This window comes from Nerophis ophidion, linkage group LG13, assembly GCF_033978795.1.
Source record: "Nerophis ophidion isolate RoL-2023_Sa linkage group LG13, RoL_Noph_v1.0, whole genome shotgun sequence".
Classification (NCBI taxonomy): domain Eukaryota; kingdom Metazoa; phylum Chordata; class Actinopteri; order Syngnathiformes; family Syngnathidae; genus Nerophis; species Nerophis ophidion.
Window position 1 is genome coordinate 5,443,618 of NC_084623.1, and position 24,706 is coordinate 5,468,323.

Below are 24,706 nucleotides of genomic sequence, written 5' to 3' on the forward strand. Positions count from 1 at the left end.
CTTCATGACAGCTGTGGGACACATGATGATCCAAAAGCTTTTAATTTTGAGCCTCAATATAAGGAGGATGATCTACAAGTTTTAAAAGCTGTGTGCTAAACTGATGCAGCTTTAGTGAAACACTAAGCATCATGTAGCAGCATTGGTAAGTGCTAAAAAAGATACACAAATGATCAACATAATAAAACAATAATTTACTGTACAATGTCTTCTCTCACTGGGATGTTTACATCTTCCCGTTTAATTAATTATAATCCTCCTGAAAGTAAAAAAAAACAGGTTTCGCAAACAAGCGTCTTTTCGTGTCTTTCTTGCCATCTCCGAGTATAAGTTGGATGTCAAAGTTGACCAATTTCTCGCTCTATGGTCACAACCTTCTACTATCCAGGTGAGAGGCCTGATTTATAATCTAGAATAACTTTCACTTACTCAGAGGCGATGCAGCAGCTCAATGTGTCAATATAGCAGCAGAAGCTAGTTAGCTCGCTGTGAACACAGCTTTACAAAAATGTTTTGTCTGTGTTAGCACTTATAATAACTATCGCTAATACTTGGTAAATATCACTTATAATAACAATATCGCTAATACTAGGTAAATATTCAAGTCATGAGATGTTCTCTGTGATCACGGCGCTGCTAAAAATAATAAGTCTGTTGGCGCGCTAAGGGTTCTGAATTTGCCTTCTTGGCACGTGAGTTGAGGTTCAAGTCACAGCTGACATTTTATATGCTGGGCGTTCGGCTCCTGAGTTCAGTCATTACAGATGAGCGACCTGAAATGTGTCCGATCTTGGACCACGATCAAATAATCACTGCGGTCCTATATGTATTGTTGTCATCTTCTTAGACATGTGTCAGAGTATCTCAAAGTCCAGGAGAGGGATCCCAAAGCGCACAAGTTCCTTGGACAGCTCTACGAGAGAGACGGAGACGTCAACAAAGCAGTAGGATGTTACAAGGTGAGTGGACCTTGTTAGTGGCAAGTACTATATATCACTACTAATAAAATACCACGGTACTGATGAATGGAAAAGGGTACTAAATCACCTATGAAAAATGTGGGTACTTTTTCATTAACATGATGCTATATATATAGGATAAACCGCACAAGCCAAAAGTTTGGACACACCTTCTCATTTCAGTGTGTTCTCATTATTTTCATGACTATTTACATTGTAGATCGTCATTGAAGGCTCTAAAACTATGACACCTGTGAAGTGAAAACCATTTGAGATGACTACCTCTTGAAGCTCATGGAGAGAATGCCAAGAGTGTGCAAAGCAGTAATCAGCAAAGGGTGGCTATTTTGAAGAAAGTACAAACCCTGTTTCCATTTGAGTTGGGAAATTGTGTTAGATGTAAATATAAACGGAATACTATGATTTGCAAATCATTTTCAAACCATATTCAGTTGAATATGCTACAAAGACAACATATTTGATGTTCAAACTGATAAACATTTTTTATTTTGCAAATAATCATTAACTTTAGAATTTGATGCCAGCAACACGTGACAAAGAAGTTGGGAAAGGTGGCAATAAATACTGATAAAGTTGAGAAATGCTCATCAAACACTTATTTGGAAGATCCCACAGGTGTGCAGGCTAATTGGGAACAGGTGGGTGCCATGATTGGGTATAAAAGCAGCTTCCACTAAATGCTAAGTAATTCACAAACAAGGATGGGGCGAGGGGCACCAATTTGTAAGCAAAGTGTTGAACAGTTTTAGAACATTTCTCAACGAGCTATTGCAAGGAATTTAGGGATTTTACCATCTACGGCCCGTAAAATCAATAAAAGGTTCAGAGAATCTGGAGCAATCACTGCACGTAAGCGATGATATTACCGACCTTTGATCCCTCAGGCGGTACTGCATCAAAAAGCGACAGTGTGTAAAGGATATCACCACATGGGCTCAGGAACACTTCATAAAACCACTGTCAGTAACTACAGTTGGTTGCTACATCTGTAAGTGCAAGTTAAAACCCTGCTATGCAAAGCCAAACCCATTTATCAACAACACCAAGGAACGCCGCCGGCTTCGCTGGGCCTGAGCTCATTTAAGATGGACTGATGCGAAGTGGAAAAGTGTTCTGTGGTCTGACGAGTCTACATTTCAAATTATATTTGGAAACTGTGGACGTGGTGTCCTCCAGAACAAAGAGGAAAATAACCATCCGGATTGTTATAGGCGCAAAGTTCAATCCTGCTGCCCTTTCACCTACTATTATTGACAAAATAATTTGTCTACAACACATTTTATTGTTTTTTTTGTCAACAATTTTGTGTATTTAGCTCGGGATCTTTCTGTGTGGAGTTTGCATGTTCTCCCCGTGACTGTGTGGGTTCACTCCGGGTACTCCGGCTTCCTCCCACCTCCAAAAACATGAAACTGCGTGGGTTCACTCCGGGTACTCTGGCTTCCTCCCATTTCCAAAAACATGCAACTGGGGATAGGTTGATTGGATTGGCAACACTAAAAAATGGTCCCTAGTGTGTGAATGTGAGTGTGAAGGTTGTCCGTCTATGTGTGTTGGCCCTGTGATGAGGTGGCGACTTGTCCAGGGTGTACAATGCCTTCTGCCCTATTGTGGCTGAGATAGGCTCCAGCGACCCCAAAAAGGGACAAGCAGTAGAAATGGATGGATGGATAGTTAACTTTTCTTCATTTATCAAGTCCATGAGATTCCTGCAGCCCTGGAAGACATGGTCACCATTGGAATAACAATGATGCTCGTTCTAATGTTCTTCATAAACATGTTATGTCTGTGGTTTGTGTGCAGCGTTCTGTGGACTTGAACCCCGCCCAGCGAGACCTGGTGCTCAAAGTGGCAGAGTTACTGGTCAGCAAAGAAGAAAATGACAGCAAAGCGGAGTTCTGGGTGGAGAAAGCTGCAAAGTTGCTCCCAGGGAACCCAGCAGTCTTCAACCTGAAGGTGAAGCTCCTTTTCTCCTCAGTAATCAACACAGGCACTGATTCTCCAGAAGGGCTGGGCGATCATGTGATCGATGATTGCGATTCATTTGAGTTGCATCACGGTGATCAGCTGATAGCATATTTCCCGGATCAAAGATGGCAGAATTTTCCGCAGTGCTAACAGTAGGGAAGCAACAATACTTTGTATAATCCTGCACGGAACAAACCACCTTTATTGACCGGGATCATGTGTTTGTGGACGTGTGCTTTTGTAAAAGTGTTTGTCTGAAAGTACATTATAAACATATAAACACATGAAGTGCACACACATGTAGGAATCATTTTAGAATAATAATATAGATTGGAATAAACTGAAAAAAAATCAATACAATTATTTAGGGTACAGATTGAGCTGTAATGCCGCTAGTTTAATGCTAACGTACAATGGACGAGTTTATAGACAAGCTAACTCAAATTAGCATGGCACAGCTGGGACAATCATTCACACCAACATTCATATTTATGGACAATTTGCAGTCTCCAATGAACCTTGAATAGAATATATCTTTATTATCATTGTACATTGTACAACTAAATTGCAATAAAGTAATTGAGTACAAATTCATAACAACTCATAAAAAAATTGATAAATACCAAGCTCACATGCAAAGTATTTCTTGCCCTGTGTTCAGCGACACTATTGCTCTCGTGTAAAAAGTGTTCTTAAATCTTTTTGTCCGGCATTTTATTGTCCTGTATCTCCTGCCCGAGGGCAGCAGTTCAAAAAGTTTATGTCCATGGTGAGATGGGTCCTTTATGATGTTTTGGGCCTTTTTGAGGCACCTGGCACTGTACAGTTCATCTAACTTTTGGAATGTGGGAGGAAACTGCATAGAAGTTGAAATGCAACATTTAAATGGAGCAGCAACTTTAGTGATAGGTTTTGGTTTCACTATCTGCTGCAGCGCACCAGTAATCCTGCCCTGAATGCAGACTTGCAGGCACTCACAGGAGTCTTTATTGGTCCAGACTTGAGGAATAAACACATTGACAAATTTAATTAGAAAAGCTGTTTCTATATATAAATATTTTTCAGTCAGGCATTTTGCTTGTCTGCAAAGATTCAACTTCTCTGATATAACATGTAGTAAAAACGCCGCATACAGACACTTAGTGTTCGAATAATTTTTTTGTGAGTTTGTGGATTAAAAAAACATTTAGTTCCTGAAATAATCATTAAATTTGTATTATTTGTCTGTACACATGCATTTACAGTACCTCAAATTCAAATTGCTCTTTAATATAATGTTGTTCAATACAAAATACAGAATTAGAGTTTTAAAAACTCCACAATGTGGGTCACCACTTGTTTGCCAAAGCACCAGTAAGAAGCACTGTTGTATACAAGCAATTAAAGAATACAAATAATAAATAACCATTTGAAAGTGTTTTGGAAATGTTTACTTGAAAGAAGAGTCTTAAAGTATTCAGTACACCAATGATAATTGGTTTACTACAAAATGCACTTTAGATGTCAAGCAAGATAACAAAAGAACTTTGAGAGGGAAAAAAGTTGTCTTTACTCCCACAAAATGTACTGAAAAGAAGCAAAACTGTGACCGTAAAACCAAGTATGGCTACGTGTACTGATGGACCTGTTGTAAACACAATTATAGATATGAACAAAATGACAGTTGTGAGCTTATATTACCTTGATCAAACATAGCGGAAGAGTCTGTTACAAGATAGTGTCGTAGTAAACAGTAGGGATGCAATGGTGCTCAGTGTAATCCTGCATGGAACACGTGACTTTAATTGAAAAAATAATTGTGATATTAATCGAGATCTGATTATATGAGAAAATTCATTGTGATAATTTTTTATGCCATATCACTCAGCCCTATTCTCCAGGCGTTTTGCAAGAGAAGGCAGATGTTTGGAAATGATGCGGGAATAAAACTTAGTCAGATATAGAACACAGAACTATAGTTGGTTGACTATTTACCGCCCGCCAAGTATGACATAAGTACACGGCAGATTGCAATTGAAACATGCCAAGCAGCAGTGTTGTTTTTGAAAGCTTTGGCAAGCGGTTTCAAGTAAAAAAAAAAGTGTTATTTTCAAGGTCTAACGGTAAAACAAATGCCATGGCGGCGCGCCACATTCAATTACATTAATTGGAAACCTTGGTGATTACAATTCAAATATTTATGCAGATTTCATCAATGTCCTTGTTTTTTCTTTTTTCCTCCCCTATGTCAAGGAACGGCTGTTGAGTCGCCAAGGTCAGCAGGGTTGGAACCGACTGTTTGACCTCCTTCAGGCAGAGCTGGCGGCCCGGCCGGGAGAAGCGCACGTCAACATCAAGCTGGTCCAGCTGTTCAGTCAGGACGGCCAGCTAGAGGAGGCGGTGAAACACTGCCTGGCCACTGAAAAACGGGGCTTGCTGCGCCACAGTCTGGACTGGTACACTGTGGTGGTGCGCACACTTCAGGTCAGCATGGTCTGCAGTCTCCAATTTAGTGGAGCTGTTAAAACAAAACTAATAGAGTCATGCTGATGATCTGGTTTTGAAAAAAGGTAAAATATAATAATAAAAGAAAATTATGTCACTAGGTGTGAAGACCGGCTGACTAAAAGGCAACATGTGGAAAGTATAATTTTAACACAAGAAATTAATAGTCACGATTGTTTCAGGACTATCTGGCTCAGCCAAGCATCTCCAACAATGAGAAGATGTGTCGTCGTCTCCAGAGAGAGCTGCTTTTGGCTCACTGCAACCTCGTGAGAATCACACTGTCTGGAAGCGGTGTGCAATCTTGCCTCGATGCTCTCAGGTGGTAAGTGCCAACTTTTGTCAGACCTTGCTCTTCTGCCCTTTTTTTAGTTGATGCATCTGTCAACCTTTATTTATGAATTTGTGTTGCTATTCTGCCCTTTTTTTAGTTAAAGCATCTGTCAACCTTTATTTATGAATTTGTGTTGCTATTCTGCCCTTTTTTTAGTTAAAGCATCTGTCAACCTTTATTTATGAATTGGTGTTGCTATTCTGCCCTTTTTTAGTTGAAGCATCTGTCAACCTTTATTTATGAATTGGTGTTGCTATTCTGCCCTTTTTTTAGTTAAAGCATCTGTCAACCTTTATTTATGAATTGGTGTTGCTATTCTGCCCTTTTTTAGTTGAAGCATCTGTCAACCTTTATTTATGAATTGGTGTTGCTATTCTGCCCTTTTTTTAGTTAAAGCATCTGTCAACCTTTATTTATGAATTGGTGTTGCTATTCTGCCCTTTTTTAGTTGAAGCATCTGTCAACCTTTATTTATGAATTGGTGTTGCTATTCTGCCCTTTTTTTAGTTAAAGCATTTGTCAACCTTTATTTATGAATTGGTGTTGCTATTCTGCCCTTTTTTAGTTGAAGCATCCGTCAACATTTATTTATGAATTGGTGTTGCTTAAGGGCAACCACACTTTTTAGGGGGAATTTTGCCCATCACTCACAATCCTTATCTACGAAAAAATCATGTTTGTTTTATACATTCTAACTAAATAAACACTAGCAAAAGTCAGTTAATATCAGAGCTAATGAAATTCACTCATTTTGGCCTACAAAGTGCTCTAAATACAGCCAAAAACCTCTGTTTTATATACACACTAAGTATATATGAAATATTAACAGGCATATTTCTAATAACATGTAATATGCATATATTTTGCTCCTTTTAAGCATTCAATGGCGTGTTAATTTCAAAGACGCATCATGTTGGCTTTTCTCTTCAACAACAACACTACTAATCATGGCAGACTTGATGAGAGACCACAAAGACTACTTTGGGACAAATGATGATCCAGAACTGTTTTGTTTTTGAGCCTGAATATAAGGAGGATGATCTACACATTTTTAAAAGCTGTGTGCTTGACAGATCCAGCTTCAGTAAAGCACTGAGAGCATCATTTAGCAGTATTGCTAAGTGCTAAACAAGATTTACAAACTGAATATAAAACAATCTCTTACTGTACAATGTCTCCTCACTGGGATGTCGACTGATGGGATGTTTTTTTTCTTCCCGTTTAGATGAGGAGTTAATAATAATCCTCACACAAAGTTAGAAAATAGTTGCCGCAAACAAGCTTCTTTTTGTGTTTTTCTCGCCATTTCCGGGTCAAAAGTGACTAACTTCTCGGTTTATGTTCACAACCTTCTACTATCCAGGTGAGATGCCTGATTTATAATCTACAATTAACTTTTACCAACTCCGAGGCACTGCAGCAGCTCACTGTAAATATAGCTACATAAGATAGTTAGCAGTCTGTGATCACGGCATCACTAAATATAGTTTGTCTGCCTTAGAACTTATAATACCAATATCGCTGATACTCGGTACATTTTTCAGTCATGACATGCAAATGAAGTTTTGTTAGCGTTTTTTTCATGTTTTTAGAAGGCTTTATAGGCGGAATAGTGTATGGCCATTAGCTGTATGTTTAGCTACCTCGTACTTGCCATATTTTATGAATTTAAATGCATACAAATAGAAAAAAACGTGTTGTCTTGTATGGGGATTATGAATGATAGGCAACAATCCGAAAAAATGCAGTTCCCCTTTACCAAGATTGCACATTAATAAATCAGTTTAGCAGCATATTGACGTTTAGCAGCCTCATTGTTTATGGACATAATATCTGGAATTGTAAACGTCTAACTGAATTTGGTTCGAAACAAAACATACAAGTACCATGTGTCATTGCCTGTACATGCATTGTGAAGTACACAGTACCTGGTTGATACCAGTTTCCCCCGCTGGCTCCCTGGTTTTAGTTATCACAAGTTGATATTTCTAGAACAGTCTGTTGCGCTAAAGTTTTTTTTGCCCTACGCCTTTACAATTGTGATTTATTAGAATTGCTGATTCTGTTTTATTGTCTGTTATTGTTGTTTATTGTCTGCGTGAATGCAGTTTTGACCAGACCATGCAGAAACTGAGCAGTGTTGTAAGCCACCACACAGACGAGCTTAGTGAGGCGTTTGTGGAGATGCGGGGTCACCTGTACTTGCACGCTGCCACACTGCTACTGAAGCTGGCTCAGGATCGTCAACAGACATGGCGGGCTGTCATCGACCTCTCAGCGCTATGCTACCTGCTGGCCCTGCAGGTACCGACTCACTCACACAAAGACTTCACATAAACATACAGTGTGAGTGTAAGAAGTAGATCCGGATGTTCCGTGGCAAACAATGATGTCTTAGTCATTCCCAGGAAACCCTCTCAATTTACACGATGAACCTAAAATAATGCTATTCCGTACCAGTTGAAGGGAAAGTCAAACACAAATAGATGGAATAGAAATTGAAAGAGTAAATGACACCAAATTTCTATGTGTTGGGGCGGTACAGCTCAGTTGATGAATGGCCGTGCCTGCAACTTGAGGGTTCCAGGTTTGATCCCCGCTTCTGCCAACCTAGTCACTGCCGTTGTGTCCTTGGGCAAGACACTTTACCCACCTGCTCCCTGTGCCCCCCCACTCTGGGTTAAAAAAAAGTTAACTTAGATATTGGGTTTCACAATGTAAAGTGCTTTGAGTCACCAGAAAAAAGCGCCATATAAATATAATTCACACACTTCAAATGAACTGGAAATCTCATATAGAAATATACAGCATAAGGTGGCAAGTAACACCTCAATAATGAATAAAGCTAAACATGCGTTGTGAAGCAAACATAACATGGATTAACAATCTCCTTATTAAAAGCACACAACAACTAGGTCAAAGCGCACACAGAATTATTTTGGTGTGTTAACCATGTTGCTACAATTAAAACAAAAACAAAAGGAAGATAAATAGTTCTTTACCTTGTTGCTTGCAAATGTTTTTGACATGCACCCCACAAAAGGAGGCGAACACATTCAAGGCGGAGACTTCTTTTCCCGATCCTCTCTTGAGTCTACTGTCCTTCGACATTTCCTTTTTTCTTTAATGGCCGGTTTGTTGGCTGTGGTGGACCCAAATTGAGTATGCAAAATAGAATAGACAAAAATTGGTGAAGGGTAAGAAAAACACACACACACTGAAGCACTGACTGCATGAACAGGATGTGACGTAGGAGGCTCCGCCTCTCCTAAATGGCAGCGCCGCGAGTGTCCTGTACTGCACAGGAAGTCATGTCCTCAAAACAGCAGCACCTAAGACTTCCACCGGTACACAAAATAAATGAATAAAGCATTGGTGAACCGAGTCATGGTTCACGCACAGAGGCATAGTTGGCGTGATCTAAAGGTTCATAAACCGATCAATTTACAAATAGAGTTCATAAATCGAGGTTCCGCTGTCGTTTCGACCTAAACAGCCCCTGAGACACCTCTTACAACAGACTTATGCATTGTATTGTGTTTTTTTCCGTCTTACTCTCAGGTTTCCAGACCCAAGCCAAAGGGGACTAAAAGAGATCAGTCAGCCCCGCAGCTTTTAGAGCTTCTTGCAAGCGACAGGCAGAGCCAGGCTGGCCACATGCTGCTCAATCTCAGTACTGATTCATCCAACTTGATCAGAGAGGTAGGTCTCAAAGTCCACCAAGGCTGGTTGTGGGGTGGTGTGGATGATGACAACTGGTTTCCTCCAAAATATTTTAGAACTACAGCTCTGACTGATTCAATACTTGTGCCGTAAATATTGATAAAAACCCTTCACTGAGTTTTTTGTGTTCATACACAGGTGGTGGAAGCGTTTGGGAACCGTAGTGGTCGAGACGCTCTAGTTGAACTCCTGTTTGCACGACAGATCCCGACTGAATCTTTCATTGCAAATGATGACTTCCATTCTGTTAGTGCACAAGCTCCAGAAATCTCTCAACTGGCCAAGTGGGATGCAGGTGCAAATCTACACACTCAAATAATAACTGTAAAATATGTCTTTTCTCCATCCATAAAATTATCATGTTGAGTAATCTCTAGGGATGGGTTCTGTTTACATTTTAATCAATACTGGCACCAAATTGGAACTTCAAAAACGGTACCTAGGCTCAAACGGTGTCTGACCCGGTACTTAAGAAATGCAAAAACATACAATACAATACATTTGTATTCTTATAGAACTGTGTGACATCCAGGTTTAACGGACTAGTAATTGAAACCCTTTAATTATATAAATTAAGTATGATTCCTAACCAATTCCAAAAAATCACTTTTTTTATTTTTTTTTTATTTAATTTTTCAATCTGTCCTGTCCAGCCAGACAAATCATATTGTTGATGTAGATGATCATGTCTGCTGTACAGATTTACTTTAGAAAAGAGAAGTATTGGATACTTCTCTTGTTGCCTTATTTGTATTTGACTTTATTAAATGTTTGGGTTGGTTTTTTTTTTAAACAAAACCTTTTTTTTCTTTAAGTACCGTATTTTTCGGAGTATAAGTCGCACCTGCCGAAAATGCATAATAAAGAAGGAAAAAAACACAAGTCGCACTGGAGTATAAGTCACATTTTTGGGGGAAATTTATTTGATAAAACTCAACACCAAGAATAGACATTTGAAAGGCAATTTAAAATAAATAAAGAATAGTGAACAACAGACTGAATAAGTGTACGTTATATGACGCATAAATAACCAACTGAGAAGGTGCCTGCTATGTTAATGTAACTTATTATGGTAAGAGTCATTCAAATAACTATATCATATAGAACATGCTATAACTTTACCAAACAATCTGTCACCCCTAATTGCTAAATCCCATGAAATATTATATGTCTAGTCCATACCTGACATCCTTGAGACCTCCGATTTTGGGGGGTGGGGTGGGGAGCGTGGTTGTGGGCGGGGTGAGTTATGGTTAAGAAGGGAGGAGTATATTTACCTTACTGCTAGATATATATATATATATATATATATAAAAGAAATACTTGAATTTCAGTGTTCATTTATTTACACATTTACACACACATAACACTCATCTACTCATTGTTGAGTTAAGGGTTGAATTGTCCATCCTTGTTTTTCTAACCATATGCATGTACAGTAGATGGCAGTATTGTCCTGTTTTAAGAGTTTCATAACACTGCTGTTTAAGGCAAATTAACTGCTTTACGGTAGACAAACAGACTGCTGTTGTTGTGTGTTGTTTTACCGCGCTGGGAGGACGTTAATGAAACTGCCTAACAATAAACCCACATAAGAAACCAAGAACTTGCCCTCGATCATTCTACAGTTACAACGTCATTGGGCAGACACGCTCTTTATACACGTCACTCAGGTCCGCATGGAGCTGGAGGGGGCGTGGCCTCCAGCTCTGCCTGAATTTCGGGAGAAAATTTGTCCCGGGAGGTTTTCGGGAGAGTCGCTGAATTTCGGGAGTCTCCCGGACTACCTGGGAGGGTTGGCAAGTATGGTCTCGTCTCGTACGTGAATGAGCTATATAATATTATTTGATATTTTACGGTAATGTGTTAATATTTTCACACACAAGTCGCTCCTGAGTATACGTCGCACTCCTGGCCATACTATGAAAAACACTGTGACTTATAGTCCGAAAAATACGGTGATATAAGAATTGATCTGAGCTGTTTATCTATTTAATGGAGGAATGTAGTTAATCAGATAACTGGCATCCAGTGTTATTAAAAAGTATATATTTTGAATGGAGAATTGTTTTGAATCGAGAATCAATTCTGGATTGAATCGTTACCCCCAAGAAGCGAATCATATGGTGCCCCAATAGATAACGTGCAAAAAGCGACCTTTGTATTGTGATCCATCCATCCATCCATCCATCCAATGTATTGTGATATTGATTCTCATATTTCTGGGGGGTTTGTATAAGCAATCCTGCTTAGTAACCCTCATTGGTGCCTCATGAGGAAGTGACATGACATGACACTTGAAGCCAGCACATGTCACAGTGCGCAGTACAGCTACTCCAATACAAAAACACAAATATTCAACATATTCCATTGTTGAAAAATCCCAATAAGGTGCACTGACATGAAGTTGATGCTTCCTCTATAGGTGCCATCTTGTTGCATTGCGGCGACTTGCAACATCTAAGCTGGTTAGGTCTTCAGTGGACTATTTTGGCCCAAAGACCAGACTTGCGGACCTGGCTACAGCAGCTTTTCCCAAGACTCACCCTCGAAACTTCCAAGCTCGACACAAATGCACCGGAGTCAATCTGTCTTCTGGATTTGGAGGTAGGGTGCACTTGCTCTGTTTTGTATATTTAGCTTACGACTAATTTCACGATGACGTTATGAAAAAAGTGAATAAATGTAACGTCAATGATTAGAGAATTCAGTATGGTTTTTGTCCTGCAGGTGTTTATACACGGTGTGGTTTTCTGTAGCCACTGTCAGCTGCAGGAGACGGCAAAGATGAACAGTGGCATAAACCAGCAGCAACAGACTCTTTATGAACCTCGCTGCCTCCCACTGCCTCTTCTTCGCCTCTTGACCACAGAAAGACAGCGGGAGTGGTGGGATGCCATTTACAGCCTCATTCACAAACGAGCTGCGTGAGTCAGAACAGCTTCTCAATAAAAATTAAAAAAAATCCCATATACAGTGGAACCTCGATTTATGAACTGGATTCCCAAATCAAAGTCTGTACAGTGAAGCAAAATTCTCTACAAGAGGCAATGTAAAAAAATAATAGTTTCCAGCCTTGACAATAGTCATATATTTTAGTGAATGGTTGTACACTTTGAACAAAATATAAAGTGCTATACATTAGTGTATACAGGCCATCCAGAAGGTATTCACAGCGTTACACTTTTTTCACATTCTATGTCACAGCTTTGTTCCAAAATGGAAGGATTCCTTTTTCTCCTCAAAGTTCTACACCCCATAATTACAAAGTTAAATTTATTTTATTTTGCAAATTTATCGTGCTGCCCTGAAGTCGCGCTTAAGTATTTTCTTCCGCTATGAAATAGTCTGTGCTGGCATATATTTCCAGAAAAGTCCAGTCTCATCACAATTAAAACTTGCCGTGATAAGAAGCCTGCCTTGTCAATTCTTCCATACTTGAGAGTGCCATTAATGTACTTCTCGCAAATGGTCTTTTTCCTTTTTCCTCTTCTTTGCGCGCTGGTCTGTTGGGTTTTTGGGACTCGTATTGAATTGGCAAAATAGACCAAAATTGTCAAAAGGTGGGGAAAAAAGGTAAAGGCGCTGAACCACTGATTGCGTTGCAAGTGACGTAGAGTGCTACGCCTCCCCAAAAATTATGCGCCTTGATTTTTGCCAACAGGCGGAATACAGAATGATGAATGAAGCATTTGCATGCAGAGACACGTATTTGGCTCAATCTATAAGTTCGTAAATGGAAAAGTTGACAGAGGGGTTCGTGAACGAGGTTCCACTGCATCACGTTACGTGTCAAACAGTGTAATAACTTAGAAAATAAATTGTTTCTATGATTCCATTGAACTTAACAAGTAAGAAATGCCAGACTGATTTCGCAGAGCATCGTTTACAAGTATCTCCTACAATGATAAGATGTGCTTTGGTCATAAGTCATCATAAACCAATGTGGTGTCAGAGTAAACACTAACTTAGAAGAGCTAAACAACTCCCTACTTAACATATTTTTAATACTGTTTTACCCACATATTTTACTATATGTATATATTTTTGCAGTCCTGGCATGTCAGCCAAATTGCGAATGGTGGTACAACATGGGCTGAGCACATTGAGAGCGGGAGAGAAACATGGGCTGCATCCAGCACTGACCATCTACTGGGCTCAGTGCCTTAGCCAGACAGTGAGTTGCATGCATGCACACTGCACTTTTTTCGGTGGTGTTGGTTCGAGGCATAGTTTCTTCATTCAGCTCCTGTGACACTCAACTGCTCATTTTTGGATCTACTTTTTGTTGAATGAAACAGGGCGATGGTGTGAACTCATACTACGACCAGAAGGAGTACATCAGCCGCAGTGTCCACTACTGGAAAGTGGTCCTTCCACTGCTGGACAAGATCAAAAAAAGGCGCAGTATACCAGAACCCCTCGACCCTCTCTTCATGCATTTTCCATCTAAAGATATTCAGGTTAGTACTCCTCGTTATCCTTACTTCTCTCACTTTAGTTGCTATTATTCCATTTTGGCATTTTGAAAAAGAACAATACTAACACTTATAAACATGAACAATCAATCAATGTTTATTTATATAGCCCTAAATCCCAAGTGTCTCAAAGGGCTGCACAAACCACGACGACGTCCTTGGTAGTAGAGATGCGTGGTTTGCGGTCTCATCTGCGGAGTCCGCGGGTAAACCGTGGGTCGGGCGGTTGACATGACGAAAAAATAGATTTTAATTAGATTCGGGCGGGTGGCGGTTGAACCATCCGGAGATATTTGATATACATCGGTATCCTTTGCCATTCCAAGTGCCATTTAAGACCCGTGTCATAAAGCGAAGAAGACAATAAGAGACGCTATTATTCTCATTAATGACTGACAGTAGTCACCCAGATAATAATTATTAGGGCGTGCTATGAAGCCATTAGCTTTGTCGCCTACTATAACATGTACGATCTGCTTGTCAGTCCAGCAACATGTTGTGTGTGGCTTCCGCGGCAACTAGCACACGACTGCAAGGCATATTGGGTGATACAGAGTACACTAATGGTTGTGATATAAACAATTTTAACACTCTTAGTAATATGCGCCACGCTGTGAAGCCACACCAATTAAGAACGACAAACACATTTCGGGAGAACATCCTTACAGTAACACAACATAAACGCAACACAACAAATACCCATAATCCTTTGTATTCATGACACTTCCTGACTATTTTATGGTGACGCGGATGATATAATTGCCCATCCGTGCATCTCTACTCGGTAGAGCCCACATAAGGGCAAGGAAAAACTCACACCCAGTGGGACGTCGGTTACAATGATGACTATGAGAAACCTTAGAGAGTACCACATATGTGGGCAACCCCCCCTAGGGGACCGAAAGCAATGGATGTCGAGCGGGTCTAACATGATATTGTGAAAGTCCAATCCATAGTGGATCTAACATAATGGTGAGAGTCCAGTCCAAAGTGGATGCAATATAGTAGCGAGAGTACCGTCCTGAGTGGAGCCAACAGGAAACCATCCCAAGCAGAGGCGGATCAGCAGTGCAGAGATGTCCCCAAGCGAGCGGTCCATTCTGGGTCCCGACTCTGGATGAGCGGACCATCTTGGGTCCCGACTCTGGACAGCCAATACTTCATCCATGGCCACCGGACCTCTGTCTCCCCCATCCACAAGAGAGAGGGGGACAGAGGAGAAAAGGAAAAGAAACGGCAGATCAACTGGTCTAAAAAGGGGCTCCATTTAAAGGCTAGAGTATACAAATTAGTTTTAAGATGAGACTTAAATGCTTCTACTGAGGTAGCATTTCGAACTGTTACCGGGAGGGCATTCCAGGGTACTGGAGCCCGAAGAGACAAGAGAGTTGCTAGCAGCTAATTTTGTGTCTCCAAACCCTAAACTAATAATAACTTCTTACAAAAAATAAACTGCATTTTTTGGTATCTTACATATCATTATCAAGTATTATCACTGGAGGACAGGGCGACACAACAAGTGAAAGCCTGGTGCAGTTTTAAACAAAGCCAGGAAAAAAGTCGCAAAGTTTCAGAAGTGCAGATGAAATCAAGTGGCAGCAGAAAGTAAAAGACATGTAAGAGAAGAGTGGATCAATCCATAAATTGGTGGTGTTGATACCAGGAATTCAAATTATATATATATATATTTTTTTTAACTCAGCATATAAATCTCTGGACCAAGGAATACTATGAATGAAAAACCAAAGGTTTCGAACAAATAGCATAGTACTTTCAGACTTTTACTCCAACAATTGTATAAGAGAATAAGGAACTAGCATAAATATTGTGTTGATATTCTTAAATGGTCAAATACACTCACCATAAATACAGTGAACAATGTACATATAACACATGTAATTGGTATCGGGCAATTTCACTCATGGAGTATCGGAATAAGCAGCACAAAACCTTGATAGGAACATCCCTAATTAAAACTGCTACTTTCCAGGTCCCCTCTGTGAAGGGCTTTCAAGAAGAAGCCAACGTTGCATATGCAACTCTCCTTGACATAGAAGGCAAGACAGAGGAGGCCATCGCTACTTTGGAGTCAGTCAACAACATGGCATCTGTCTGGCATTTGGCTCAGGTTGGTCAGTTGGTTTAAAATATGTGGGTAAACTTACATTTTCTTTCATAAATGATGAGTCAAATATACGGTATACAGATTTTCCAACGTGGTGTATCACTACAGCATCAAATCAACCTATTTTTGTCTTTTAATGCAATGGTGGTTGTTTCCATTATATTCACTTTGCTCTATCACACTCAAGTCTGCTGCCTTCTTTAATGTTCAACAATGTCAAATTATAATAGAATTTGGATAACCTTAAATCAATAATAAAGCTAAATATGTTCTGGTTAAAAACGACTCCATATTTTCTACACCTCACTAGTGTTAGCATATCAGAGTTATTGTGTAGAAATATATATTGGAAAATAATTACAAAAGTACACTCCCGATGCAAACAATGTCAGTTAGAATAATACAAACGTGGGATATAGAGAACCCATTTTTATTTATTGAATCAAAAATATTGAAATTCCATGCACTTACAGCACTTAAGATCTTTTTAGCATATCAGTATAGTATGTGTTATCAAGTCATGGAATGGATTAAGCAAAAAAAACAAACAATCTACTAATATAATCCAGTTTAAGAAACTGATCAAACTCAATAGTTTTACAAAATACAAAAAGGACGAATCCTGTTAAACACTGTGAACATTATTTAAAAATGAGAATTTTATTCATCTCATAATCTAAATCATAAATTACTATTTACCTATGAGAACCTTATTTATTTTTTATTTGGTTACTCTGTATATGTTTTTGCTAATTCACTGCTGTGTTACATATTGAGTATAAACACGTGTTAGAAATTGCTATGACAATAAAAGGGGTAGGATTAAATTAGCTCTGCTTCCTACTCCCTTTTGGACATGCTGATGTAATAGAAAACATGGAAATATATGATGTATGATATTGTAATCTCAATACATGTTCAAAATAAACTCGCACTATAACCATGATACCAATATCTATTTACATTTCTGTCAAAATTTTTTTTTCCTCTTCTGAAAAAGATATACCAGCGGTTGTCTGAGGAGGCCAGTAATGGAGTTGAGGAGACCCAGGACAGGTGCATCGCTTTTCTGAAGAAATTCAGGCTCTACCTCTCTAAAATATACAATGCCAATGCGGATGAAGTTGAAAAAGTAATTTTTTTTTCTTCCTTTTGTGTCACAAGTCATTTTTGAATCTGTTCCAATAGTTTTTAAATGAATACAATAAATGTTTTTTGATCAGTTTGAAATAAACTAAGCTTATTTAAACTAACAGTTTGTTAGTGTTACATTAATTGTTGTATTTCAAAGATCACATTTAACAGTTATATTTTAGTGTATTGAGACATTTAACATGCAATGTAAAAAAAAGATTACTCAAAAATGTTGGAAAACATTGACTGTTTTCTATCCTAGCTTCCAGTGTCTATGGAGGAAGTTGTGGACCTCCTTAATGATGTGAACCAGCAACTCGCAGACAATGGTGGGGATGAAGACGAGGAAAAGAATGGTAGTCATAGTGGACTACCCCATTCAAGTCCTGCTCGTCTCACAGACACAAGAGGCACCACATCCCATATCATGTTTTCTACTCCATCCGCAAACAAAAGCATAATCTCTCCTTCCAAAAGACACCTGGTAAGATTTAGTTATTTATCACCAAACTGAATACTACCTGAAATTGTTACCTGATTAAAAATAAAACCTTTTCTTTCCGCAGATTTCTCCAAAGACGCCACCTCACTGGGTGGAGGACCAGAAAAGTCTCCTCCAAATGCTCTGTCAGCAAGTTGAAGCCCTTAAGGTCAGCTTACAAGATTTCGCACATTTTACATTTACAAGAGCAGACTCATTTTCAAGATATTTTCATACATTCAACTTGCAAACAGTTACATGCACAATTTAGACTGATTCCATTAGTCTTTGGATTCCTGGTTGTAACTGCTCACCTTGCTGTTACTATGACACACTTTATAACATTCTAGCTATCTTTCCACTAATGATGCATTAAGCTTGATATTAATTCTTCCTATGGCTGTCGCATCTCAGGCCTAACTGTTTATTGTTAGGGATGGATACGGTAATTTTATTAGTGATTCAATTAATTTTTGGGTAAAATAATAAGTAACAAGTTAATTACTTGTTCAAATTTCATTTTCAGAACACTGGTAAGAAGTACAATACTTTAAACAATTGGGCTACAAGCTTTAGTGGGCTAGCCACATTCACCGTATGGAGAGGTAATTACCTAAGAGACTGCTCTACAGCGACTTGTCAACAGGATAGCGCTCGATCTGTCAAGTGAAGAAGAGATACAAAGACACACTGAAGGAGGTTTTTAAGCTCTGTAGTATTCACCACTCCTAGATAGTGATTGGTGATCTCGTGTAAAATCTGGAGTGGCATACTACGGAAAAAGTTGCATCGAGGTAGATAGACGGCAACAAAGGAAACCTCGGTCAAGCTTTACTTCCCAGACTGTTTCTGCATCCCATGCCTGCCCTGCAACAGACTCTTTCAAACTAAGATCGGTCTCATCAGTCATCTGTACACCCACCCCACACTGACCAGAGGTCGTGGCCATCTTCGCTAGCAAAGGACAAACATCATCATCATCACTTTTAACAGGGTTGTCTCTCCTGAGATAGGACCTATATTGGACCCTAGGTGTTGAGGAAAATAAGGTTAAATCTTTGTTTACTCAATTTGTTTCTCTAATATATGCAAAAAGGCTAAAAAATGTTTTATCCGATCAACACTCGATTAGCTGAACAAACTAATCGATAGATTACTCGTATTACTACAATAATCGGCTTCCTCCCCAATAATGCTGGAGAAGATAGTCCTGTTAAAATGCAGCTTCAATGGATGCCATTTCCTCTCAGTGAGTCAAAGAAAGGCACATTATAAATGTGACCTTTTTTTCCATTTTACTGAAAAAGCAGTGGTTAATATCAGGAATATCTAAATCAAATTGAGTCATTGAATACTTGGTTTCTCTTGTTTCAGAATGAAGTTCATGACCTGAGACATAACTCTTCAGGAAATGTGGGATCACCTCATCACAAAATGTATGGTGAGAGTTATGGCGCTGAAGGACTACAGGAATCTTTCACACCTGTGCAACCCTTCCATGGGGCCCCCTTAACAGGTTAGTATTCGCTTTCGCTCTGTATGTTTCTCGTTCTCTCTCTCAATACTTAGTCGGATAATTCTTACAGTACTGTATTATGTCTTGATATTGACATCGGAAAAGATGGCTGATGATACATTCCTTGTGTGTGTTGTTTAAGTTGCCACTACAGCTCCTTCCGTGTACTACAATCAGTCTCCAGCCTACAACTCACAGTACCTCTTACGCACAGCAGCAAATGTAACCCCCACAAAGGTAAACTCATCTTTGTGAAGTCACAAAAAGGAGCCGTGCTGACAATTCTTTTCCTTTTTTACAGGGCCCAATGTTCAATATGAACCGTATGCCGCCTCAACAGCACATGTATGCCTATCAGCCACCAACCCATACTCCTCCAATGCAAACTGCTCCAGCCTGCATATACCCTCCTCAAGAACAGGCCTTTGGTGCGCCACTTCGATTTGAATCACCAGCAACAAGCCTTCTGTCCCCATATAGTGAAGAATATTATGGGCAGAGTGTAACTCAACAAACCACTAACCCTCCTTTGCCCGAGCCTGGTTATTTCACCAAACCATCTGTCGTCCCGGCTCAGCCACAAAAAAGCTTTGAGGGGAAATCTGTGGAGCTTGGAAAACTCTCGTTTAGTAGCCAGCAGACACCTGCTGAAGTACCCAAAGTACCTAATTTTGGAACAAGCACAGTTTCTCAACCAACAGCTGCCTTTAAATTTAATTCCAACTTTAAATCCAAAGATGGCGATTTCACCTTCTCAACATCCCAGGCTAAGCACAGTGAAAGTTTACTCGGTCTTCTCACGTCTGACATCTCTACGAAGACTGATAATTTGCCAGAAAAGCCTCCTGCTCAAGAGCAGACCTCAAACCAAGCAAGTATCTTCACTTTTGGCAATAAAAAATTGTCTGGCTTCACATTTGCTGATGCAGTACAAAACAGTCCTGGAAGTCTGTTTGGAAAAGTGGACAAGCCATTTAAATTTGGAGATGTTGCCAAGCCAGTATTTGGTGATGCCAAGTCTGCAGCCGAAGAAGAAAATGCAGCAAATAGCGACGATGACAGCACTCATGTTGAGGAGGAAGAGGATGATGATGGTCCTCACTTTGAACCCATTGTACCCCTTCCTGATAAAGTCGATGTGAAAACGGGTGAGGAAGACGAGGAGGAGTTATTTTGCAACAGAGCAAAGCTCTATCGATTTGACACGGCGACAAAAGAATGGAAAGAACGTGGCATCGGCAATGTTAAAATCTTGCAACATAACATTACGAAAAAGGTTCGACTCCTAATGAGGCGGGAGCAGATCTTCAAGATATGTGCAAATCACTACATCACCACTGACATGTTACTGAAACCTAATGCTGGTTCTGATAAATCATGGGCATGGAATGCCATTGATTACGCAGATGAAGAACCAAAGCCCGAGCAACTAGCCATCCGTTTCAAAACCGTCGATGAGGCATCATTTTTTAAGACAAAATTTGAAGAAGCCCAGAACATTGTGGAGAAATCCCAAGAAAATGAGGTTCAACAAGAGAAGAAAGCAGAGGGTTTAATACCTTCCAAGCCTTTTGAAACTCTTGCAGAAAAATTTGCAATCAAAGGAGGAGAGTGGGATTGCACTGAATGTTTTGTGAGAAACAAATCAGAGACTGATCGGTGCTCTTCTTGTCAAAGTGTCAATCCTAGTTTTTCCTCAAAACCAGACATTCGTGCTGAAAAGGACATCAAAGTCACTCCCTTTGCCTTTAAATTTGGTACAGATGAACCGAAAACCAGTCACTCTGGTCCCACCTTTTCTGGATTTGGTGCTTTTGGAAATTCTTCCTCTACGTCTTTTACATTTGGTACAAATTCTGCCAAACCTGTTGACACACAAAACAGTGCTTTTGGTTCTGGCTTTGGCAGTCCGCTTGGGAAGAAAGCAGAGCAGTTGGTTTGTGATTCATCTTCTACGACAAACGAGGTCTCTGATGACAGTTGTGTTTCTTGTGAAGCTTCTCAAGGTTCACCTAAAACAACTTCCACTGAACAAAATGCACCTCCCACAGTCGTATTACCTGTTGGTAAAATCTCAGAATCTTTTGTGAGTACCGGGTTTGGTAACCAATTTGGAAATAAACCAGATCAGTGGGAGTGTGGTGAGTGTTATATAAGGAATGAAGCTAGTGCAAACAAATGTGTTGCCTGTCAGGCACCAAATCCGACCGCTAAAAGCACGGTCAGTGCTACTCCATCAGCTTCCAGCTTTAACTTTGGTGTAAAGACTTCATCAAGCCAGCCTACTGGAACACCTTTCGGAACAGGCCAATCATTTCAGTTTGGTCAAAGCAAAGTTGAAACTTCAGCATCTTCTTTTAAGTTTGAGATTCCACAGTCCAACTCGAGTACCACTAGTTCTTCTGGCTTCTCTTTCTCAATGCCCATTTCTTCAAGTGGCTTTAAATTTGGAATTCAAGGCCCTGCAAACGATACTTCACCAACTACTAACTCAACTTCCGCTGATCAGATTGTGTCATCAGGTTCCGCCTCCAGCTTTCTTAAAAGCATTGCTGATAAACACATGGAGAAAGAAAATGCTTTTACCTCTGACGAAAAGGGCCATCAAGAGCCTGAGACAAATCCATTGATATCTGGTAAAACTGATTCTTTTAGTTTTGCAGACCTGGCATTATCATCTGAAGGAAACTTCCAGTTTGGCCTGGATGACCCTGATTTCAAAGGTTTCTCTGGTGCCGGTCAGCAGGTTTTCTCATCCTTTCAGGCCACACCCACAAAGACAAATACCTCAAGTGAGCAGGTAGACGACGACATGTATAAAACTGAAGAAAATGACAATATTCAGTTCGAACCAGTCGTTCAAATGCCTGAGAAAGTTGACCTCGTAACGGGGGAGGAAGACGAAGAGGTCCTTTATTCACATCGTGTCAAACTGTTTAGATTTGATTCAGACACTGGTCAGTGGAAAGAGCGTGGGGTAGGGATCCTCAAATTCTTAAAGAACAACAGTAATGGTCGGCTTAGAGTTTTGATGAGAAGAGAGCAAGTTCTGAAGGTGTGTGCCAACCACTGGATTACGACCACCATGAATCTTAAACCACTAGCAGGCTCAGACAAGGCATGGATGTGGCTGGCCAACGATTTCTCTGATGGAGATGCGAGACTTGAACAATTGGCTGCCAAGTTCAAAAGCCCGGAACTTGCTGTGGAATTTAAAGAAAAGTTTGAAGAATGTCAGAGACTCCTCTTGGACATCCCCTTACAAACTCCCCACAAGCTATTTGACACAGGCAAAACTGCACATTTGATTCAGAAAGCCGAGGAAATGAAATCCGGTTTTAAGGGCATGAAATCCATTTTTACAGATGACAAAACAAAAATCAAAGATTACAGCCAGGTAGAAATTCCAGCATCCTCTAAAATGACTAGTCTATTAATCAAGCCTCACAGTGAAACAACTGGCCCTACTTTAGAGTGGGATAACTATGATCTAAGAGAGGAGGCTCTTGATGACACAGCTGACTCATCAGTCTACGCTTCTCCACTCACTAGTAGCCCATTGAGAAAGAACCTTTTCCGATTTGGAGAGTCCATGGGTGGCTTCAACTTCAGTTTTCAACCTGGGGTGAGCCCTGCAAAGTCTCCTGCTATGCTTAATCAGAGCAGAACCTCAGTTGGTACTGACGATGAGCAAGATGCTACCCAGGATGAGGAGAGAGACAGCCTGTACTTTGAACCTGTAGTTCCCTTGCCTGATTTGGTTGAGATTTCCACCGGAGAAGAAGACGAACAAGTAGTATTCAGTCACAGAGCCAAACTGTATCGATATGATAAAGAAGCGAGTCAGTGGAAAGAGAGAGGTATCGGAGATATCAAAATCTTACAAAATTATAACACGAAACGGGTAAGGTTGATTATGAGGCGGGACCAGGTTCTTAAGATTTGTGCTAACCAATGGCTCACAGAAACCATGAAGCTAGAACCAATGAAGGGTGCAGAGAAAGCTTGGGTGTGGAGTGCATTGGACTTTGCTGAAGAAGGAGAGGGGAAAGTTGAACAGTTGGCCGTGAGATTCAAATTGGAAGAAACCGCAAACACATTTAAGCAGATTTTTGACGCGGCCAAGGTCGCTCAGGAGGAAGCCGAACTTATGATCCCTGTATCATCCATCACATCACTGGACAGTGGAGACTCTTTAAAATCTGCTACTGTTGTCTGTGGGAAGGCAGCAATTGCTATTTTGGAAGAGACGACAAAGGATCGAAGTGAACTTTCATGTAATGAGAAACCATCCCCATCTCAAAGTCCAGTCAACCCCACAAAATCAGTGATGTCACCCCCCAAATTCGTGTTTGGCACTGATGGCCTTCAGAAGATCTTTGGAAGTCCAAAATCTCCCTCCGAGAGCGGTGACTGTGAATCCAGCTTAAAAGCTAAAGATTCTGGACATCCTACTAAGGGCGCTGCTGCATCAACTGCATTCAAAATTCCACATAAAGGTAACCAAAATTACAATATTTTCACAATATTTATAGAATTGTCCTTTTATAGAAAACGGTAAAAAAAAAAAATCCCACCACAGTTAAGCTTTGAAATATGTACCTATTAGTAAAGATGTAAGGGGAAAATACACACAATGCATACACACGACATAATTGAGAGATTTGAAAGAATGGCGTTGCATTTCTTCAGTAAACATCTTTTTGTCCTGTAACCTAAAACTGTGCCAATAAGTTGTGTTCCATCAATCCTTCCAGAAATGTTTCATCCACTGTTGCATCTCAAATCACTTCCATGTTGTCAGCAGCCAAATCTCATCAAGATTTTTGCAGGTTTATCTGCTCAATTTAGTCAAGGGTCTTGCAAGTCCTGACCTATTCTTGCTTTATCATAGGTCAACAAGGCAGTCATGAGTCAATCTACATATACCAAAGAACTGTATTTGGCCACATTTTAGCTTTATTAAAAACGCAAACATTTTGGACAAGATGTTTGTTCTGCTGCTTTTAAGTACACCAGCAGCACAGTTAACCTAAGTACTCAAACAATACTCATTAGCACAACACAATATTCTTTGCATTTTTTCATATTAAACTGTTTTGTAATAACTTATGTCAAACACATCACTACTTTGTGGAAATATTTCGTAATTTCTGTAAACCTCTCATTCAGTTCTATAAGCCAATATAAACATATGATCTACTCAATTCACAATCACAGACACACTCATAATTTTTTTGGCCTTTTTGAAAAAAGGATATTGACCTTCCCAATTAGTTATGTTAACACAACAACCCATCATTCTTTAGGGCCGGATTTTAGGCTTTTCAAAGATAACCCAATGGCCTTTTGGACGAGCACATCAAGCACCCAATTTGAAAGTACAGGTACTCTAATCACTGCTGTGTGTGTTAACACTTCTCAGGCGTCAGTTGGCTGGTAGATACAGTGAGCAACAAATAACCTGGATGCACGGAGTGAGA

At 39.9% G+C, this 24,706-nt stretch overlaps 1 protein-coding gene across 2 annotated transcripts in view; it reads left to right on the plus strand.

Moving 5' to 3' along the window:
* Window positions 1-24,706, plus strand: part of ranbp2 (RAN binding protein 2) — a 53,721-nt gene that overhangs the window by 11,530 nt on the left and 17,485 nt on the right. Inside the window, exons 3-21 of one of the 2 annotated variants that reach the window (XM_061918296.1) lie at window positions 848-959; window positions 2,784-2,936; window positions 5,181-5,411; window positions 5,615-5,757; window positions 7,875-8,070; window positions 9,328-9,468; window positions 9,628-9,784; window positions 11,915-12,096; window positions 12,220-12,416; window positions 13,543-13,666; window positions 13,791-13,952; window positions 15,958-16,095; window positions 17,093-17,224; window positions 17,489-17,710; window positions 17,793-17,876; window positions 19,082-19,223; window positions 19,366-19,460; window positions 19,525-23,722; window positions 24,533-24,610. In XM_061918296.1, the coding sequence (XP_061774280.1) occupies window positions 848-959; window positions 2,784-2,936; window positions 5,181-5,411; window positions 5,615-5,757; window positions 7,875-8,070; window positions 9,328-9,468; window positions 9,628-9,784; window positions 11,915-12,096; window positions 12,220-12,416; window positions 13,543-13,666; window positions 13,791-13,952; window positions 15,958-16,095; window positions 17,093-17,224; window positions 17,489-17,710; window positions 17,793-17,876; window positions 19,082-19,223; window positions 19,366-19,460; window positions 19,525-23,722; window positions 24,533-24,610 (6,887 nt within the window). The remainder of the gene's footprint in view (window positions 1-847; window positions 960-2,783; window positions 2,937-5,180; window positions 5,412-5,614; window positions 5,758-7,874; window positions 8,071-9,327; window positions 9,469-9,627; window positions 9,785-11,914; window positions 12,097-12,219; window positions 12,417-13,542; window positions 13,667-13,790; window positions 13,953-15,957; window positions 16,096-17,092; window positions 17,225-17,488; window positions 17,711-17,792; window positions 17,877-19,081; window positions 19,224-19,365; window positions 19,461-19,524; window positions 23,723-24,532; window positions 24,611-24,706) is intronic. The other variant, XM_061918297.1, reaches the window with a different exon arrangement.